The sequence below is a fragment of the Taeniopygia guttata genome, chromosome 4A (genome assembly GCF_048771995.1).
Source record: "Taeniopygia guttata chromosome 4A, bTaeGut7.mat, whole genome shotgun sequence".
Lineage (NCBI taxonomy): Eukaryota > Metazoa > Chordata > Aves > Passeriformes > Estrildidae > Taeniopygia > Taeniopygia guttata.
Genome location: NC_133029.1, coordinates 6,806,578 through 6,829,414, shown reverse-complemented (window position 1 = coordinate 6,829,414; position 22,837 = coordinate 6,806,578). Strand labels below are relative to the sequence as shown.

The 22,837-nt window shown below is 47.5% G+C and overlaps 1 protein-coding gene across 1 annotated transcript in view; it reads right to left on the bottom strand.

Moving 5' to 3' along the window:
• Positions 1-18,253, bottom strand: part of GPC3 (glypican 3) — a 140,470-nt gene extending 122,217 nt beyond the window's left edge. Inside the window, exons 1-2 of the mRNA XM_030272529.4 lie at positions 17,918-18,253; positions 9,165-9,326 (exon numbers count right to left, since the gene is read on the bottom strand). Of these exons, the coding sequence (XP_030128389.4) occupies positions 9,165-9,326; positions 17,918-18,089 (334 nt within the window). The 5' untranslated portion in view covers positions 18,090-18,253. The remainder of the gene's footprint in view (positions 1-9,164; positions 9,327-17,917) is intronic.
• Between the last annotated feature and the right edge of the window lie 4,584 nt (positions 18,254-22,837).

The window sequence follows — 22,837 nt, the reverse complement described above, 5'->3', positions numbered from 1 at the left end:
TGTAATCCTAGAGGCAGTCTTACCATTCTCTACTGCTTTTAAAATTTCTTGTTTATGGCACTCAGTCATAGAATTTTTGACTTGAAGATGACAAATTTGGAAAGAGCTAATCAGCAAAAGAATTCATTTCCAATTGATCAACACTGCTCTTTGTTTTGTCTTGTTTCAGAGGGTTGGTTTTTTTAATCTTCACTTGCTAACCAACAGGTTTGTGATTTTCTTCCAAGCACACATTCAGATGATTTTTTTCCAATTAAGTTTTGGGGTTTTTTTTAATAGTAGCAGATTAAACATGCAGTGCTTCCTACATTTAATCTGTCATAGAAAATGCATTAATTCCTAAATGCAATACTTCATGGAAATGGCTCTACTTTCACACGTCGGAATTTTCACTCGTCTCCTGTGCATCCCTGGCTGTCAGACACAAACCCAGCTGTGCTACTCTGACCAGCCAGTGTGACACAGGACACAATCCAGCACTCATCAAAAACACCTAAATAAGCCCAGCCACTGTGCACACCACAACAATCAGATTCCATCTAACACTCTGGAAGTGTTCAAAAAACCACGTGGATGTGGCACTTGGGGACAGGGGTCAGTGGTGGGGTTGGCAGTGCTGGGTTAAGGGTTGCATCCAATGAACTTAAAGGTCTTTTCCAACCTAAATGATTCCATGACTCCTATGACAGCTGCACTCTGAGGGCTGCAAGCAGACACAGCACAAGGCACTGCACCCCAGTGTACCTGCATGGAAAGGACTTTTCCAGGTATTCTGCTTTCCACAGTCCAGCCTGCATCCCCTTCACAGCTGCAGGATAAAAATCTAAATTCAAACATACTGCTGCCACAGAAACAAACACAGGAGATCCCTCTCCACCATCCGTGCCAGGTGTATCTGCTTTACTTTCTAGTGAGCAGTAATACCACAAACCTGCCACAAGCACTTCTTTGATACCAAAAGCAATGTAGAGAGCTCTGCCTCTTCTGGGCTGAGGGAATAAATCCAATTTCAAACTACTCAATTTCACATGAGTAGTGGAAAGTTTGATCAAGGCACTGCTATGATTTTTTGAACATTTTAAATATAAAGCCCCATGCTTGAAAACTGGATTGTCAGTGCCTCCCGAGTGTCCAAAAGTTACACTTTTTTGCATGCACCAGATAATCTAAGAGGCACTCCCAGCCACACATACTCATGAGGAAAGCTGTCATCTGTCCTCACTGTCTGAGTTGTGTTTTTCACAGATTAATATACTTTCACAGTAGAATGAAAGATTATAAATTGCTAAAATTGATTTCACATCAGTGGTGAAGTCAGAGTGAGTAACACACCTGAGGTGACCCAGTCTGCTCAGGGGAACGTGAAACCACAGCGTATTGACAGTTTAATTGGCTCAGCAAGAGTTCATTTCCCTCAGATGAAATGCACCATTGGCCATTTTATCGCTATATCTTATTGCTGCTTTAAAAGTGAAGCAGATGACAATCTAGCAAAATGTTTTCGTTACAGAGACAGCCCCTGTCTTTATTGCTGGGTGCTGGCTTCCTTCCCCCTTTCTTCCCCAGCAAATGCAAACTAGCTCTTGTTTGCATTTTAAGCACTTTGCAGGATGAGAATGCCTCTGTATCTCCTTTCAGGACAAGTGATGGAAGATGCTGCTGTGCCCATTTCTGTACTGGAACTACAAAGGATAAAACACAAATATTCAACAGCACCAAGCAGTTCTATAAATACCACATTCAAGGGTAACATGACATTTATATCACCTTACAGCAAGATAAAGAGATGTCTTTTGACTACTTTATAGCATTGGGAGACATTTAAAGAACGTTAGTACTTGAACTATCAAAAGATGGTAACTTGGAGCTCAGAAGGTAATTACAGAATACAGCCCACTTGTGGAAGAGGAGACTTGGAGGAACAAGGAGCCCTCGCTCGCTGCTGTCTCACAGCTCAGAGCTTTGTGCTCTGCCAGCGTGGCTCACAGCAGATGGGACAGAGGCAGCACCACCACACAGACGTGGAGAAGCTGCAGGAAGTGCCACAGGTACCCCAGCAAGGTGATCCTCCTGCAGACCCCAGCCCAGACACCTCCCCATCCAGAGGGGCTATATCTCCTTGGAGCTGCAGTGCCAGGGAGCAGCTGCAGGTGCACACAGCCAATTCCTCCTTCACCCTCCAGAAGCAGGAAAGCACCATCCCCTTCCACAGCAGAAAAGCAGCAGAGCTGGCAGGGGACAGCCCCCGGGCAGCAGAAGGCACAAGCATCCAGGAGCTCCTCCACACACTCCGAACCAGGGGCCCTCAGCCCAGCCACCAAGTGCCATGCTTAAAAACTGCTGAAGCAGCACACAGGCAGTTACAAAATGCCCCTTATTAACCTCCAAGCCTCATTTACCCAACGAGGGGAAGGACGTCAGCAGTGTTTAATTGCAGGGCAGAAACAGAGGCACGGCACAGGGGGGATCTCAACCACACACAGCTCCGCACTGCTGCACCCCTCAAGCCATGAAGGCCCCAAAGACAAGGGTTGGGGGGTCGGGATATCTCCTACTACACAATTCACTGCTCTGTGGATATGCCAGAGGGTGGCTGCTAACCCTCTGAAAGGGCATAACACAGAATCTTCCTGCAGCAGCCAACAAACAGATGCATGGAAATGCAGGCCGGAGCACGGGAGGCCATGGGTGTGGGGATGCTCAAGGGGGGATGCAGAGAAACAGCAGCCAAAGCCAACAAGGTCCCTCCTGCAAGGAGACACCTCAGACACACATGCCAAGCTCTCCAACTATGAGCAAGGCTGCCCAAGGCACAGCAGGATTTTGGGAAATCGTGGGAAATGGGACCACTGTGGTACTGGAAGAGGCAGGAGAGGGGGAGCCCAGGCAGGAGGGGAGCCCCACACCTCACCCTCAGCATCGTGAGAGGCTCCTCTGAGGGAGGACCCATCCAGCACCCCCAGTGCTGTGCTGGCAGTGAAACTTCAGGCAATCAGAGGAAGAAACAAAAGCAAAAGCAAGCATCTTTCAAAATATCCCTTCCTGGTAGCATGCACTGTCATACAATTCTTCCAAAGCCGTGGTTTATGTGGCTCAGGAGGGCAGTTTCATGCCCTAACTCCTGCATGATGGATTTTACAATTTGTTAAAGAAACTCATCAATCCTCAGCAGTCATTTTTAATGCCCAGAGCCTCCACAAACTCCCGCATTTTGCTGATCCCCCAATTTCAAATCATTTGAAATTGCTGCTACTATTACAGCTCTGCTCCTAAAGCTAAGCATTATGGCACACTCCAGACTTCCAGCTTCGTGTGCTGGTGTAATAAACAGATTAACTGTGATTTATGAACAATAAGTTCTGGTTATTTGAAAGGAAACATTACCTCCCTAGACCAATTCTGACAATCAGAGATCTCTCATTATGCAGACATTATTTCCACCTACCCATAATCATTGGTTTAGAGCATCATTTTCGACCTGGTAAATGTATCACCATAGTTTTCCACTACAAACTTTGTGCATCCAAAGCATCTGGCAGGAAGCCCCACCAAAGGCAGAACACCAGCCTGAATTGACCCAGAGAGACAACTCCTGCTTTAAATTCAAGTTATTAAAAAAGATAATATTAAAGCAGCAACAAATTAAAAAGCTTTTGCAGAGAAGGGCCACAGTGGAGATAGGTGTGTCACAGAAGGGTCCAGCAAGACTCCAGTTAGCAGAGGACTAATTAGGAAGAAGAATGATGATACAGAGATCTGTTGCGTGACCTTATTTACTTTCAAAGTCTAATAAGAGTTTTAATATTCTCTACCAAGAAATGGATTCATTCTTTGAGTCCACTGTAAAATGTCAGCTTAGTATTTTACAAGCCCACAAGCAGGAGTTGACATTTTCACATGCACTTTTCACCTGAAGGTACTAAACTGACCACCTCACTCAGGACACTTTCAAGTCCTGCTAAGCATCATTTTATAAATTGATTCAATTAATTGCAATCACTTTCCTCCTGTTTAGAAAAGCTGAGCAGCCCTGCACACTGGTTAGACAGCCAAGCCCATCCTCACAGCACAGCTGTAACCTGCTGGTCACATCTCCCCCTCTGCAGGGCTGGTTCAGCTCCAAGACCTCCACACTCAGAAATAATAATTGACTGTCCAAGCTAGAGACTTCTCCCACTTGCCCCTCATCACCTCCTCCCTCCCCAACACACCAAGGGCAACAACGCAGTGCTAAAGTCCACCCAAGGCTCTTCTTACTGCAACACCTGAAAGACCTTCCTGAATTATCAAAACTTAATTGGCTGAAAGACCCTGGAGTGTTAAACTATCCAGATGATAAGAGACAAGCAGTGCTGCTATCAGTGGACCCATCTTGGTGCTTAACATGCAAAAGCTTCCACCACAAAGCCCAATCCCTTCTCACCTAATTGCTACGTGTATCTTGGATTTACCTGTGCAAGGCATAATTAGTAAAGATAAAATACTTTATATAGTTTAAACCTCTTTAATAGAATAAAAAGAAAACTCAGTTCCCTCACCTTGACTCTAACATAGTAACAGAGGCTCGTGAAAAATGAAAAGCCTTGAAGGATTTGGAATAAGAAACTTGGAGAGACAATCTCTAATCTTTTATCTTCCAGACTTCCAGCAGAATCAAGTTCTTCAAAGAAAACCCAATAAAGCCCAGACATTTTCATCATAACAAAATAAATAATTCAGTCATACTTTAGAGGACTCCAACATTAGGATTGGCTATTTGATATATTTGTGGCTTAGGTGCCTCTAAACTGATTAAAGATAACCTGATAGAAGCTTGCAATGTCAGAACTGCCTTCATTCCTGACAGATATGAATGGATAGTGTAAATAACTATAAATAACCAAAATGGCTGCATTTATGCCTAATGGAAGATTTACAGCCTTCAGAGCTGCCTGGTAGGACTAAGAGTTACAACTCTGCCTTTATCCTACCACAGCACACAAGGAGAGATGAATTGACATCCTCCCCACAGCACCTGCTCTGCCAGAACCACCAAGGGCCCTATCCAGAGGAAAAAAGGAACAGGATTCTCTCATTAATAAGAAAATAAACATGTACAGACAGGTTTGTTGGTGTTGATTTATTAAGGTCTTCCTAGAAACCACTGTGAAACACACATCCCAAAAGCCCCTCAAATCTCAGTAGCCCCTGCAAGTTTCCCACAATATTTGTTATTTTCCAGCTGCCATCTACAGAAGGGAAGATGCCATTGCCTTTGAGGGAACAGACCAGGTCTTCATTCACCCCTCCAGGCCTTCACCAAGGGAGCCTCAACTGCAGCATCCCAGGCAATTTTTCAGTTTGGTTTAGTGCACTCCTAACCTTCCCACCACCCACGACATTCCCAAAGCTCCAGCAGCAGTGCAGCCCCACTGGAGCTATTTGGGAAGTGGATGGAAGCAAATTCTGCACCCACACAAGCACTGGGGCAGCTCAACTCAGGGTCAGGAACAGCCACATTTTGTATCTCACGATTTACGGCACTGCCAGGGACCGCAGAGCGGAGCCACTGACACATTCCAACAGCTCCACGTCTGCAGCACATCAAAGTCCCTCCAGGACGGGGCTGGCACCAGCAGAAGGGGCTGCAGAGAGGCAGCACAAGATCCTGCTGTTCACTTATTTGAGCAATCACTTAAAATACTGAAAGCAGCTCTCCCCAGGAGCTCACTGTGCAGGAGCAGCCCCTCACAGCCAGCTCTCCTGTGCTGCGCTTCTCACTTGATGGAAGGGGAGATTACCAAGAAATCTGACACAAAGAATGGCTGCAGATGCTGTCCTTCTCCCAGAGGTCCTTCTGTGCTTACTTGTGTCGCCATCTTTCCACTTTTTCAAGTAACTTTTTCCCTTGAATAGAGAACTCATAAGATCTTACCACAAAAGCTGCAAGTGAGCAGTTGCTAAAGCTTTAATTTTCTGTTAGCCACAGAGCAATGTGGCCAATATGCAGGGCGAGAAATTAAGTGACCATTCAAAAATTCCCAAGCTTGGGAAGCAGGAGGAATCGGGCTGATAAACATGCACACAAGCAAACCCCATGGAACAGAGTTCTTTAGTGAGGGGAAAGGGAGATGAAGAGCTACACTGGTATTTTCCTGCTCAAGTTTACCTTGCATGAAGTTGAGCTACTTAGATTTAATATTTAAGGAATCGGCAGAATTCATTGAGGGATTTTTGTTATCATTATTTCAGTAGGAAAAGACAAGATGGTGGCAGGGCCAGAGATTCCCCCATTGAAAAAAGCAAAGCTCTAATATCAGAAGAAAAAGAGGGGAGAAAGCAAACCAAAGGCAAGGTTCTCACCATTCTCTCCAGCAGCTGAGTTGCACAATCTACCGGTTAGTTTGGATGAGAACATTTAGCAATACTAAATGTCACATAACAAAAGACACATGAGCAGTTCTGAGGTGATGGGGTTCATCCCAGCTTCAGAGCTGAGAACTCCAACCAGGAAGTACCAGCATGGATACACCAAGGGGAAGTGGAAAAACTGACCACAAAAAAAAATCCTGGGGGAAGATTTAACTGCAGTCAAGGCAGCCACAATCCATTTTAATACTGTCAAACACAGCAAGTTTCCAAAAGATTAAATCACTACTTAAATCATCTTCATAATTTTAAAAAATGCCTGCGAGATAAGACCAGGAGCTAATTGTACCATTTAAATTTAGTGAAGGGAGGATTTTTTTGGTTGGGATTTTTCCTTCTTAACTGCAATAAAGAAAAAGCCCAAGGGTCTAAAACTAATAATCTAATAAACTTTGCTAAGTGAACATTGTAACAGATAGGCCTGGATGAGATTTCCTGTAAATGCCAGACAATTTCCCTTGATCTTTATCAGCAGAGATGCTGCTCTAGCTTCAGCAGAAAGAAATTAAATTTGGTGCAAAATAATAACATCTGGGTGAGATTTTGCTTGTCAGACTAACAGTCCCTTTAGATGTCAGGGTAAAAATATTAAAATTAACTCTGAAGGATTTCACATTTGTGTTTTTAATATGAGTGGTTGAGCCGTGTTTCCATACCAACACATTTCCCCTCTCTGGAGAGAGATGCAATTATCCATCCTCTGCACTGGGTCCCCAGACTGGGGGTCTGACCCAAAGCAAAACAATTTGGGGGCTCTCTTCCCTGCCAGAGCACATCTCAGAGCTGACACTGCTTCCACTTGTCCCATCCCTGCACTCCCAGCTCCCAAAGCCACAGGGAGTCTGTCCCCAGGACCTGCAGGAGATGCTCAGAGGCCACTGGGGCTCCTCTTCCCTGCCCACTCCAGCATCCCCCCAATAGCTGCCAGAGCATCCTGCACAATTTCTACAGCTGGAGCAGCCTCTGGTATTGGAGCTATCAAAGTACTCTTAAGCAAGCAGCAATCAAAAGAGTAACCTATCTTAAAAAGTGTTCTTCTACAAACTTCCAGACTAATTTTAAAGATAACAAAAGTAAATGGTGTTCAAAATCTAATGAATCGTTCCTCCAAGTCCAAAACACTTTATACAAGATAATTAAAGTGAGCTCCTCAATGGTTCCAGCTAGGAATTCCTCCTCTGCAACAGGATTGCAAATTATTTTTAGTCACTTTAGAGCCTTTTTAATAAGCAGAAGTGGTCAGAAACTGTTCAATTAAATGCTTTTCTTCCCCACCACCAAGAATGGCAATTCCACATACCAGAGCTTCTCAGAATAACTTCGGCTTCAAAATTCCTGCATGGGTCCCTGGGCCCGGGTGGAAATAACAGTTTAAAAAAAAAAGGGGGGATAATAAAATCAAAGCAAATTATTCAGCTCCCTCCAGAAGTGGCAGAAAGTTCAGAAGCAGAGCACCCAACTGCTGTGCACAACCTGCAGTTCCACAGGGCTTCATTCCCACACACAATAAAAACTAATGTTGCAGTTTCTGTCAAATGGGAAGGAAGGAGGCAGACAGTTTGTATTCCACACAGGTTATTCACCATTTCCTAAGCTGGTCCACATTTCCAATGCCCAGGAAACCAATCTTTCATTAGTTTTACTCCATTCTGGTTATTAGAATTGGATCTTAATGGTAACTGCATTAAGAATTACTGGGGGGAAAAAATGTGCTGTTATCTCCTCAGCAATTAATTTGATCTTACATTGAGAAAAACAACATATTAAACTTCATCAGTCAGTTGTGGCCCAGAACAGAGCTCTGCCTTGATCTCACAGGCTTCAGCAGGTCTTGGGTCTTGCTATTAGTGAGGCATAAACAAAAATAAATCAATTATTCTGCAAAGATATCATCATGAAGGAAAAAAATGCTTGGTTGCCCATGACTGCTTCTTTAAATACAGGCAAAAACATCATTAATACAGAATGATGGAACCTCAATAGGACAGCACTCAACAAATAAGCAATCATTTCACTGCACATTAACCATAAGACCCTAAAAAAATTATTGCAGATTTAAGCGGCACAAACTAGTGTGTATCAACACTAAAAAAATATCTGAAGATCCATTTTGCAAAAAAAAAAAAAAAAATCCAAGCAAACAAACAAAACCATCATATTATCATTAGAAAGAGAGGCGCCCCAGACAGCAGAGGACAGGATCACCAAGCACTAAAAAACCCCATGGGGCACCAGGGACCAGATTTGGGAACCAGCAGCCTCTGCCACCTTTCCCACACAATAACCAACTTTGCTGTGCAGTGGATAAGAACAACAACACACACAGTTGTTGAGAGGCAGATCTCACCAAGCATTACACTGAGGTGACAACCAGATCACCTCACTGCAGCTCGTATTTTGGGACTGACAGAGTCAGACAACACAATACTTGCACAGAGATTTTAATTATTGGAAAGGTGGGATTTTGGGGTGGGTTTTTTTTTTTGTTTAATTTACACCTCAAAAATTCAGCTTTTAAATTTCTATTCATTCTTACAGGAATGCAGGAATATTTAGGACAAGCCCTGCAGAGCAACCATTATAGCAAACCAAGGATACTACAAATCATAAACCAGCATATGTAATATCTAAAAACACATGAAAACAAGCAAACAAAAAGCTTCCAGCCACTTGCACTTCCAATTGCCCAGTGCTGAGGAAGAGGAGCAGAAATGCTGCCTCCTCCTGCACATGACTGGAGCACCCCCAGCACTCACCTTGGAAGACAGCAGCGTTCTGGATGACCAGGAATTTCAGCTCCATGCTGGCAGACTGCAGCAGCTGCTCCATGTTCAGGCGGGCAGCTGCCTGGTACTTCTCCTCCATCTTCCTCGAGCAGCACGTGGAGCCCTTTGGGATACAGACCTGCAGATCAGTCCCTGGAGAGGCACAGGAGAAGTCAACAATTCACATTAGGAGAGGAAACCAACTCCAAGCATGACTATGGCTGCAATTACTGTTTGGGCAAACTGATGGCATTTCTGGAATTTGTCCTGAGCAAGGATCTTGGCCAAAGGAAAGGGTGGATAAGGCAGAGCCCAGATTGCTGAGCAGTAGCCCCCAGGAGCTGTGCTTGCCTGCTCCAGCTCCAGCACACACCCTGAGCACTGACAGTGCCAAGCTGAGCGATGCCAGCCTCGCCCTGCTGTCCCCTGTCTGCCCACAGCAGTGAGGAGTCAGTGAGGGCAGGAAAGATGGAGTGGGAGGTGGAAAACAGAGACAGGATTTGAGGTTTTGGATTTACAATAAATAGAGCAATGTATGGAGTACATCAAGGAGGATATGTTTGCGATTTACATACAGACTTGAAAGCAATTTGGAAGTAAAAATGCTATTTGCCTGCAATTTCTACCCTTTTGTATCCCCAGCAACAACAGTAATAGCAGAAGGACGCAACTAAAATGATTTATTTGGCTTTTTAGTGCTGACTTTTAAATTGTAAAACCCCATCCCATCCTTCCTCCATTTCAACAGGCAAAGCACAAGGCCCATTGCTTCACTCATGGCTGTCCCATTGCAGAGGACAGATCCTGAGGGAAGCTCTGAGCACTGCACAAGGCAAGAGCCTCTTCTGCAGCACCTTCACTCATTCATCAGGATGGAACAATAGCCAGGGGACAAAGGCCAGAGGGGCACCACTTGCTCTGGCATCTCCAGCACTGCTCAGTGATACTTCTTTTTTTGGCACTCCCAAAACATTTATTCATGGAGAAAATATACAACTTCGAGAGAAGTGTTAGCTAAAAATAAATAAAATCTTGGGGAGAAAATAGAAATCTTTCTAGGCTCAGACAAGAGAAGATGAAACAGAAGAGCTGGAAGTAGTGGCAAAAAAAAGGTCTCATCTTCCACCAACTTTTAAGAGCAAACTGAGGCCCCAAACACACAAGCAGAGCAACAAGCTCATATCAAAGCAAATAGCTCTCTTCATGCAAAACACATCTAATCTGATGCTGCTCTTACAAACTAAAACAGCTCCATTAAAAATGGCTATCCAGGGTAAAGAACAGCCAGCACTCACATTTCATTGTCTGCCACCAAACTGCATCATGCCCAAAGCAAAAGCAGTTCCCTGCTAGGTTCAGCTCTGCCAGGAACCTGGATTGGGAAGCAGTCCCCAGACCAACAGCCCTGGCAGAGTGATGGCTCCTCACACCTCTCACTCTGCCTTCCTGCTCATTATAGAGGGTTTTTCCTCAGTAAAAGCTACTTTGGTAATTTACATCTTTGCTCTGAAAGGATTATGCCTCCTTTCAGGTTCCTGTCTTCTCTCCTTCACAAGAGTCTTTTACCACATCCACTCTCTCCCTAATTACTAGAAAGTGTCAAAAGTCACTTTTGCAAGTGTAGTCTAGAAGAACAGGATTAATATTAATGTCAGTTCAATCGTGTGCCTCCTGAAGAAGAGTCATGCACAGTGCCAAGGGAAAACCAGCTGTCGGGGCTCAGGAGCAGCGACAGCAGAAATCCTCCTCCCTCCAGCCCTATCCCTTCCCCGGCACAGCATGGGAAAAGGAACATGAAACACTTCATCTACAATATGCATTGCATGTGGGGAAAGACATTTTAACCAGTGCAGGCCCTGCTGTTGCTGCAAAAAAACCTCATGCACAGGGGGAGAGAGGGTCCACACCCCCATCCTGGCTCCATCACTTGCCACTGCCTCAGTTTCCCCTTCTGTAAAGCAGGATGCCCAACACAATCCCTCCCTCAGGCCCTCTGACACAGAGCCAGCACCACCAATGTCTCAAGCTCAAGCCTCAGTGATCTGTGAGCTCACCCACTCCAGAGGAGCACAGCGACAGGTATTTCATGCATTGAAAAAATAAAAGGGACCATAAAACCACGTAACAGCAAGATACTGCGTTAATGAGAGAAGCAGTGATATAACAGCAAGTTAAAGAGGTTTTTTAAAGTCAAACTCAACTCAATTTACACCACGAAAAGGCTTAGCATGGTCTCTTTAACACTACAATATGCCCATAAATTTCTTTTTAATACAAAGCTTATTTCCTCCTACATTTATTATATTAGGACACATTTCAAATTATAAAATAAAAATCCTTCCATGATTAATGGAAATACCAATATAGAAAATCTGAGAGTTGGCAATTAAGAGGTCTCTGCAAGTTAAAGCCAAGGATAGGAAGCAGCAAGGTCACCTACTCACATCCCATCCTTCTTTTTAGCAATTAAGCCAACTTCTCCCCTTAAATGGATCTTTATTTTTGTGCAGTAAAAAGACAGACACATGCTGTATCAGAGCAATCACAGAGGAGGAGGAAAAAGCCTGGGAATTAACTCAGCTCAAAATGTTTTAGAGACTGCCAACTAAAAAAGAGAGAAACATCATGGTATACACAACAGGACAACACAGGCAGGACAGGCTCTTGGAAGGTAGCAGGGACAAGGCCCTTCTTGGCACAGTGCTGCTACAGAGGGACAGGAATGGGGGCCTGAGTCCCATCTGCCAGCTCTTTTCTGCATGTGGCTTCCCCAGATGGCGAGCTGGCTCAAACACTCCATCCCAAATCCCCCAGGAGTGGTAAGGACGGGAGGTTTCAATGCCAATCCCCCAGGAGCCACTGACCCACCCTGCTGACCCCAGCCCCAGCAGACACAGATGAAACAGAGACAAAGCTTTGGACTGGCACTGTATTTGGGGTTTGTTCGTGCCATGGCTGGAAGAAGGGCCGGGGGCTGCGCAGACCACGCGCACCAAGGATGCGCCAAGGATGCGGAGACGCGAACGCCTGGGAACACTCAGCAAGCCCACGGAGCAGACACCAGCAGTGAACAAATTAGGGTGCCACACGTTCCTGACTCCAAAAAAATGCACGGGAAAAGGTCCTGTGAGTCATCAAATCGTACCTCAGCCTCCCAATCCACCCCCTCTCAGCATTTTATCTAACACAAACACCTCCAGCGATACTCCGGCTTGGGAGATAGCAGAGCCCATTCCGCTGCCTAATGGCCCTTTACTGTTAAGGCCGTTTTTATCTCCCAACCTACACAACCCCTTTTTCTTAAAGTTTCAAGTCATTACACCTTGTAATGCCAGTCTCAGCCCTTGCAAACAACCTTCTCCTTTTGCTATAAATCACTACGAACTCATTTTCAGAAAGGAAGTGTCCCTCAAATTACTGCAGCCGTTTTATTAAATTGCATTTGGATGCTCAAATACCAATCTTGGCAAGATTAGTGAGATGATGAGATGCCAAGCACAGCAGCCTGACCCTCTGACACCCAACTCCCACAGCTGAGAAGGCTCTGGCTGCAGCCCCTTCCATGGGTGCAGGAACGCCAGGCACCATCAGAACTGTGCCATTTATGCCATCTTGGGGAACAGCAGTGTAAATGCTCCAGCAATTTCACATACACTCCCAGCTGACAGAAATAAACTCTAGAGCTGCACTAATTTCAGCAGCACCCTGCCTCTTCCTCCTCCTGACAGGGAATTTTTACTGGCGGTCGGGCAGCAGTGAATTTAAACCATTACATTTGACTTTGATGTACAATTATTCCCGCAGATAGGTGGTTAGTACAGCAGAAGTGAAAATCATTTCAGTAGATTTAATGTCAAAAATAAAAACCCTCAAGACCATCTATGGGGAGTTGTGGACTCCTTCATAAGGCCAAAGGATTTTCCTTTGATTTTAAGCATTCCAGGATAGCTTCAACCCTGTCATCAGATACAGGCAGGCAAGCTGTGCACACTGAGGCACACAAGCCTTCCCACCCAGATCCAATGGCAGCTTAAATCAGATTAACATTCTCCCCAAATTTACCCCAGGCATTGCCAAAATAAGAACCTGTCCCTGCTTAACGCTACATTCCTGCAGCCTCCTCCCCATGTGAGGGGGCTCTGCTACTCCATGCAGTGGCACCTTCGCCTTCTGCAGTCTGGAAGTGTCAGAGGAGTTCCTCCCACCCTCTTAACTCATCAATTTGGTACTATTACCCACAAGAAATATGCTGTTTTGGGTCAATTTTCCTCCTCCAATTGTTTTACAACCAGCATCATGCTTTAAATAGATAAAAGCAGTGACTCAACATTTAAATATAGTGGATTTCCCCCCAGGTTTTCAATACTTTTTATTAAGAACATTTTAAATTGTGTGATCAGGAGGTTGTACATCTGTCGGTGCCTTTTAATGCTCAGCATCTAGGGGGAGGAAAAAGAAATGCAACTGTTTAGAACCCAGATTTAATGCTGATCTTTATAAACCTAATTAAAGAGATATAAATTATAAACCAACCTCATTCAATAGGTGATTTAAGTTGGAACAGTATGGGTACTACATGGGATATTTATTAGTGCTTAATTATCCTTTATTTTCTATTCCATCTTGTGATTCACAAGACCATCTGACTCTGGATTCCTCCCCTGGTCTTACAATGTTGGCCAGATGATTCTCATGCAAATCTAACACCCTATAAAAACAGATCTTTTAAAATAAGACATTACAGTGAAAAATAGCTTTTAGAGTAAAAGTTTCCTCCTAACAAATGTATAAACATTGTCATCAACGGAGTTAACTTTGGGCACCCACTCCCCACACAGATTTGTTACAGTCACATGCACACATCCCACAGCCATTCCAAAGACCAGGAAGAACACTGTTCAGGATGTTGTTAAAGTTAACCCCTAGGGAAAAAAAATAAAATTAATGATCTCACTATAAAACCACTGCCTGGGGAGGTTACTAAATTTTAGGGTTCTGCTCCTGCTCTCTTAACTATCAAGAGAGCAACTTGCAGGCCTGAAATAATTAAGAACAGAAAACTCAATTATCTAGTAAACTAAGCTTTTAAACCACCGTGCTAAGCTAAATGGAAAGGCTGCACAGGGAGGAGCATCATTAGTCCCACTCAGGAAAAACAGAATAAAAGAGCAGTAGTACAAAGGGAACCAGCTCATGAGCAAAGGCACATCGAGTTCAGCAGGAAGAGTTGGGATTTTTAATTTTTAAACTGTACATTGGCATATAGCAGCTGCCAAAAAAAAAAAGAAGAAACATGCTGACATGCTCAGCCAGCCACATGCAAAGCATTACACCTCAACTCCAAAAGGTTAAACTCCAATTTTCTTCGGGTGAATCCATATTCGCTTCCATCAAAGAAAATGAACAAAAAGCTGGAAATAACACTTTGCTGTGGGAGAAGGAAAACAGACCTGCCAGCAGATATTTCTGTCAAGATAAATATTCCTCAATTTTCCATTGTCCAAGAGCAGAGACGTCCATCCCCTGTCCCCACCCTGGCAAGGCACCAGCTCACCCCTTCCCCTCTACCCACAGACCCCAGCCCAATTACCTGTCATCACCAATACAGAGAAACCCAAATGGCAAAGAGAAGAGAAAAAACAGACCAGGAGAAATGGAAATTCAATCTGCTTTTTATAGATAGGAGAAATTATGCAGAGAAAAGACAAATGGAGGAAGAAAACCAAGACAGGCAATATAGTAAAGAGAGAATTTAGTTATTACTGAGCATGAAGCTACCCCAGCACAGAACCACAGGCTGGCTCAGGAGCTGGCATTCAGTCTCATCTTCATCAAAACCCAGGAAAAGCACTCTGCCATCACCCTGCCTTCACTCCTCTCCAGCTCAAGGTCTCTGATCCAGGTCCAGTCAAGATGTTGCCATGAATTACATCCTCCCACCCCTCGGAACAGTCAGCCACAGCTGACAGTGGTCAGGCTTTGCTGTTCCCCACCTCTAAGCAGGCCAAAGCATGCTCCAGAGTGACAAAAACCTGGTCCCCAGACTGCAGGACCAGAGGAGACCAAGCTTCTCACTGCCTGGTGCACGCCTGCAGCTATTCCCAGAACATCAATACGTTCATGAAATAGCATGACACTTCCCCCACATTTAACAGAATTGCCTTTTTTTTTAATTAGAAGTGTGGTCTCTGTCTACTTCAGAGCTCTCCTACTGTGTCAATGTGCCAACGTCCCTCCAGCCCACACACCACTGATGCAGTAAAACTGAGCTGTGGGACATTTCTCCTGAGTGTGTTGCAATTCAGCAGCATTTCCACTACTTACTCCTTCAGCAACAACTGCTCATAATGCAAAATGGAGCTTCCAGAAACAATTGTTTTCTGTTTGTGTAAAAAAAAAAAAAAATCCACATTTTAAATAAGTTGTTTAACTTCAGTTTCTCCAGGGTGATGTGATCCATTGGGAAAGGTTCTCAGAGTTGATTCCAGGGTGATTTGTGGCTGGGAACTCCAAAACTTTTTTAAATAGACAGATGTATGAAAGGAAGAAAAGTAATAAACAGATGCCTGGAAAATAGTCCTTGAGTGATGTTCCCCTATTATAGAGATTTATGCAGCTGCTACTAGGAGAAGCAAGTGCTCTGAAGTGTAATTACCACACAGAGTCATGCAAGATGGGCTAGATCCAAGGTATAAGCAAGCAGTCATTGCTTTAATTATGATCAAGTTTATGTACTTAGGCAAATGTAAAATCCACTTTCGATTCGGTATGTGGGAACTTTATCATCATAACAAGCTGGAAGCATTCACTTGAAACACCAGCCCTGTTACAAGGTATTGATCCAGCTGCCCACAGGCTCTGCAGAGAGGCAGAGGGCTCCTTACTCCTCCTGGCTATCAGGGGTGCAGCTGGAGCTCACAGGGGAGTGAGAACGTAACTGAGGAACCCCAGCAACCTGAACCCTGCTGGGAAGGGAAGATACCAGGGCAAGAACACCCACTGCAATCACAGCCAGGCCAGGCTGGAGGATGCTACTGCTTTCTGGGGAAGGACCGATCACATTGCAGCATGGCAGCCCCAGCAGCCCCTCAGTACAATGGGAGTCATTCTCCAGGAACCTGCCCACCCCTCCATCACCTCCCTGGAGTGTGTGAAAACATACTCAGCAAAGTTACTTAAGAATCAAAGCAGGAATCTCGCTGACTTTCAAAGAAACAACTTCCCTTCCTTCTGACAAACAGAATTTGTCAATTCAGTGGTGATAAGAGCAGCTCTTTCCTGCAACTCTTCAAGCAAACATTTCACTGGAAAGTATTTCCAGGGCCACTTCCTTACTGACCAGGAGACCAAAGCCCTGTGGGACAGAGAGAGAAGAGATGCTGTTCCTGCAGCTAGTCTGAAAGGAGCGTTAAGTGTTGAAATTTTTATGAGAAGAGAACATAAGGACAGGTAGGGATAGGAAATCACTCTCACCGGGACTTTCATCTAAACTCCCCTCATATCTCTCACAGCTCTTGATAAACTGAGGACTGCTACAGTTCTACAGATCAAAAGACTTGGGATTTGCACCAGCAGCCACAACACCTCGCAGTCCCAGCTCTGGGCACCCCATTTCCCCCTCCCTCCCTCTCCTGTTCTGCAGCAGATCGCTGCTGGAGGAACCCTTGTGTTTCTGGCCAGTGCGACACCGAATGCAAGAAACAAGAAACGTAACTCAACACATCGCTGGCGATGATCTCATTGCACCTCCCCTGCCTGTTACGATTGCCTCTTATCTCTTCCTTTTCATACTTTGATCACAAGCTTTTCAGGGCAGGCGTTCTCGGCTGCGTATTGAACCCAACACAACAGCAGCGATCTCTCCAGGCAGCTCCGTATCGCAGCCATCAAACTGATCCCGTTTGTGTACACACACAGCCACCCACCTGGAGCAGCCGACATTCCCTAGCTCCCAAAAAGCTGCAAAGAACCTTTAAAAGGCAAGGAATTCAAGTATTTCACTTGCATTTTAAAATAGGAACGAGGCATATATACAGAAAGCAGTCTTGCAGGGGGTATGTGGTGAGGTTTGGTGTGGTACCATCCCGGCAGACACCTGTAATGGGAACTGCAGAGCAGAATAACACCTCTCTCAGACCTATCAGGCTCCCACTGTGCCCTCGCAGCCCGGGGGATGCCGCGCTGCCTTCCAGGGGCATCCTCCGGAGCCGCGGCAGCCCCCGGGCTCAGGCTGGGACGCGGGTTTGGATGCTCTCGGAGCAGCCCTAAGGAGCGGGATTGCCTCGGACCCTGGCACACCTCGCGCAGAGGAAAGTGGCGGACCCGGGACCTGCGGAGACGCGACGGGTGCGCGGAGCCTCCGGTCGCCGGCGGGGACACCGCGAGCTCCCGGCAACCTCGCACCGGACCCTCGACAGCGGCACGCGAGGACGGGGCCGGTTTGGTCCCTCCGACAGCTGGAGCTCACCTCGGGCAGCCGGGGTGAAAAGCCCCCTGCACAAACCGAGCGCGATAAAGACCCGCTCTCCAGCGGGCTCCCACTACCGCGACCTAGTCACAGGCTCCGTGCTATCCCCGCATCCGACACGCCGAACCCGGCAGCCGCCGGGGAGAGCGGGCAGCGCGCACCCGGCTCCGCAGCGTCCCGCAGCCGCGGCCCCGGCTCCAGGCGCTGCGCCCCGCGCCCGAGCGGCCCCGGGGAGACGATGACGGCCGGCCGGACACCACGGGGAGAGCGCGCTCACCTGGCACGGGGCTCTCCGGCACCCACTTGGCTCCGGGCTGCAGCACCTGGAAGGCGGCGCGGACCGGGCGGCAAGCGGCTTCCCCCGCCGGCTGCGCGGCTCCCGGGGCACCGAGCAGCGCGGCCGCCAGCAGCGGCGGCAGCAGCAGCAGCACTCCGCCGCTCCCCGACATCCTCCCGGACCACCGGGGCGCTCCTCTAGGCGCTGGCAGCGGGCATGCCCGCCGTGCCGGGGCGGACCGGGAGCAGCGGAGCGGAGCTCGGCCCCGCGCGGCGCTCCCGGGGCGCCGGTCCCGGCCCCGCGCGCGCCGCCGCCCCGGCCCTGATTGGCGCCCGCGCCCCGCCCGCGGGAAACGAGCCCCGCGCGCGCCGCCGCCCCGGCGCTCATTGGGCCCCGCGGGGCGGCCCCGCCCCCCCGAGCCACGCCCGCCCCGCCCCGCGCCGCACCTGCGCGCGCCCTCCGTCCGGCACCGGCACCGGCACCGGCACCGATCCCAGCACCAACCCCGACACCGGCACCGGCACCGACACCGGCACCGATCCCGGCACCGACCCCGACACCGGCACCGACCCGGCACTGACCCCGCCACCGACCCTGATCCCAGCACTGACACCGACCCCGCCACCGACACCGATCCCTGCACGGACCCCGATCCCGGCACCGACCCCGATCCCGCCACCGCCCCCGATCCCAGCACCGACCCTGATCCCGCCACCGACCCCGCCACCGACCCCGATTACGGCACCGACCCTGATCCCGCCACCGACCCCGCCACCGACCCTGATCCTGGCACCGACCCCGATCCGACCACCGACCCCGATCCCGGCACCGACCCCGATCCCGGCACCGACCCCGATCCCAGCACCGACCCCGCCACCGACCCCGATCCCAGCACCGACCCCGATCCCAGCACCGACCCCGATCCCGGCACCGACACCGATCCCAGCACCAACCACGATCCCAGCACCGACCCCGATCCCGGCACCGGCAAGCCGCGGGCTCCCACCGCTCGGAGCGCTGCTCCCGGTGCCCCCCCGCTCGCTGCCCGTGCGGTGCAGACCCTGTGTGGCCCCACGCGTGCACCTGGCGTGGGATGCGGGATGCGCGGTCCCTCGTTTGCACGTGTTGCGTGAATCACGGTGCCGCACCGCGAGTGAATGGAGCGTCTCTTAAGCCCTTGGCAGGCGGGGCTGTAAGAAAGAGCGAAGTTCCACACACCGCACTAAACCCTTCCTGTAAGGCTGAGGGACAGCGTGGGACTCAGCTGGAAACAGCCATGAGGGCGGAGTGGTGCTGAGTGCAGGGCCGTAAGCATCACCGAGCCCCCTGGGGCAGCACTGGAGTCTGGATAGCCCAGAAGAACACCCGGGAGTGCCACGGGTCTGGGGCAAATCACCAGAGGAGCTACCCTGGAAACAGGCAAACTTTACATGAGCAGGCTGTATTCCTCCAGCACGACCATTTCTGCACCAGTTTCCAGATGCAGTTGTTGGGATCACCTCGCTCACTGAGCTGAAGGTCCCCCAGGGTCTCAGAGGCCTGGTCAGATACTGTGTCCCCCAGCTGAAAGGACATTCCAGCTCCACTCACAAGCAGAAGACCCTAAATACCAACATTGCACCCCCAGCTGGGAGGGGCCCACGCTGCTCATCACTCAGCAAGCAGCTGTACAAAGTGGGAAGCAAGAAGGTGGGGTGAGGAAAGGCTCTATTTAAAACAGCAAGGGTCGTGTATGAAAAACTGCCAAAACAGTGATTGCCCAGGCAGTCTCCTCACTGCTCGCCCCCAGCCTGCACCATGCACAGAAAAACAATGACAGAGCAAGTACAAGCAGAAGAACAGAAGAAAAATCTATTTAAAATTTCCAGTGTAAATGCAGGATCAAATTATTGCTAATGGCTCACTACCAGCTCTTTTTCACTCTGAAATTTTGAACAGGGGTGAAAAATGGAAGTCCAAACTGTGTATTTGTTCTAGGAAAATGCCTGCCAGGGAGAGATTGTTAAAATATATTATGGATATGCGTTTAATAAGCTGGAATGTGCAACACGTCTCATTGGTTAATGGATTGTCGGAGCCTGTTGCTGTCCACAGGCTGCACTATTTATTATCCCTTTATTGTTTCTAGTAAGCATGACTGACAAAATTCCCATTAACCAGGCAGCAAGAAGTCCCACTTTGCAGGAGTTCAGAGAAATCCAGAAATTTAATTTTGTTCAGAGGTGCAGGTGCTCCACAATGCCAATTGTGCCCAATTTCAGCAGAGCGAAGGGCGGGCGTGTGCTCGGTGATAAGGACAAGGAGCCATCCTTTACCCATTTTCATTTCTCCTTGTGCCTTACATGGAATACCAGCGCCCAGACTGCGGCTGATGGGAGCCACATCACCCCAGATAGCTGCCACACCTCTGCTGCATCTCCTTCATTGATCTGGTGATGGATTTGTTATGTTTATGCAACAGTTTTGGGTACAGCATTGTGTTAGGTCAGGAATCAATTGGGCTGAATTGCAGAACACAAAGGCTGGTATTTGAAGGCGATATTTATATACAATATTGCAATCTATATTATGTTTATGGCCTGAATTACAGTTGTCTAAAAGGCATTCAAGCATCTCCTGTGTTCATCTTCAAACCTGCTGTGTGTATTTCATTTAAGTACAGGAGGCTTGTGCTGCTCCAGGTAAGTACACAGATATTGTCAAGCATGCCATTAGAGCAAAGAATTACACCCAGTGCCAAATAGGAGCCATTTAGGTATCTCTGCTCAGATGAGAGAGTGCTTTAGGATTTCAAACAAATTAGAAAACAACATTACTGCTCTTTACTGGATCTGGCCTCACAGTGGGATCTGACATTATCTTGACAATGACTCCCTTCGAAAATAAAGTATATTTATCAACAAGGAGATGTGTCAAAAGCAAGTTAAAGCTTCCAGAAACACGTAACAAAACCAAGTGGCAGCCCTTTCTTTCAGTCATTCTTCTGCTGGCAGGAAGAAAAAGAACTCACATTTCAACTGGAAACTTTCCCTAATGGAAACTCATTTTCCCCAGTTTTCACTCTAGCATTACCGACTTTTCTTGGGGTAACAACGTCTAGGATGCAGCTAAATGGAAATAAGGGGTGAATCCCATCCCATCCATGGACCAACAATACTGTCATGTTCTCTGACACCTTGAGCCCCCAGCCCAAGGGATGCTCTCCCTCCGCAGTGTCTGCAGAAGAATTCCCAAGGTGACAATTGCAGCTCCTCTGACTTCCATCAGAACTGCAGCATCAGCCCCATGAAAATCTGAAGCTATTTTCCTGAGCCCAGGCACGTCCATATGGCTTGTCCTTTTAATGGGAGAGTAGGAAATGCAGGTTTGTCCTGGAGGAGAAAGCAGAAGACTTGCTCCAAGATCAGAGGCAAAGTCACTGGGTTAGTTGTCTGCCAGCAGATGTAGTAAGAGCCAAGTCATTGTCTCACATCCAGGATGATAATTTCCCTTGTTACAACTGCTCACACCGTAAAAAATTCACTTAATCATCTACCTGCCTCAAGTCTGTGAGTAATGAGAGGCAGGATCATGTGTAGCTGATTTTATCAAATGCTCTTATGAAGTTCTCCACTGGGAAAACCCTGAATCAATTAAAACACCAAGGAGAGATATAGGAGAGGGATTCATGCTCCCCAGTAGATGCTCACCAGGTTATAAACATATTTCACTTACTCTGTGGATGGGATGGATGAGCTCCATGGGGACAAGGTCAGCTGAGCCATGCCTGTAAGAGAGGAAATCCTGGAGCATCTGTTGACACATCTGTGTGGTTTTGGCACATACCTGGCAGTCTACATGGGCATGTTTGGCCTGGATTTCTCATCCCTGCTCTGCTCCTGTTGTGCTGTCTACAGCACAGCTGCATCACTTGAGATCTCATAGGTCCTGCTGGAACCAGGATCTGCAGGCAATGACGTCTTCTCCCTGTCAAAATGACCCTTCCCATCTTGTTCTGCACCCTGCAGAAGTTGCACTTTCAGGTTTTCATAACTATCTGTGGAGGAGGAGAAGGGAGAAGCTCTTCACTATATAACAGTGCTTGCACATAGCCTGATGGAAAAAAGCAAAGTGCATTTGCCATGGGGCACTGGGAGAAATGATGGATTGCCAGGTAGCAGACATCCCTCCCCACTTTGGCAGGATATTGTATTCTGTGTGCCATACAGGAATGCTGATAGATCCATAAAGCATTAGCCTTTTCCTCACCCTAAAAAGCAGTGGCTGATAAATCACTCGCTCTCTGGAGTTTGTTGGGAGCAGATCACACAGCAGAAGCAGTGAAGCCTTCAGAGAGATACATCACTTAAAGACACTGCAGATGCCAATAGGGCTGTACATCAAGAATGCACAGACAAATCGCTTTCCCTGTCCAAAATGAGATACTTCAGACCTAGAACTTTTTTCCAAGTATGTACTGGTTTCAGTCACACATTAGAAACGTTTCCCAGAACCTTGGAAAATCTCTGTACTCCAGTCCTAGAGATCTCTTTTTTTACAAAGGGTTTGAGTAGTCTTTTCTCCTGTTAAAGGCCACAAAATTGCAGAATATTTCATGGGAGAAAATCCCATCCAGATCCAAATTTTTCCAAAAAAGCTCTTAACTGTGGATGAGGCACAGGTTTTGCAGGGGGCAGCTGGCTGTATAGCTAACCATACAGTCACCTGAAGGATTTTGCATCTTTTGTAAAATTAAAACTGCACAGACACAGTTGGTGTGGCTCAAAAGCTCCTCCACACACCCAAAACAGAGCATAAAAGGATGAGACACACAGTGTACTGCAGTTAGGGGCACCCTGGTGGTGGGAGCAGCCTTTGGGGAGGAAGGATCTCATAGCACTCCTCACCCCTGCCCTCTCTTCCCCAGAGTGGGGCTGAGCA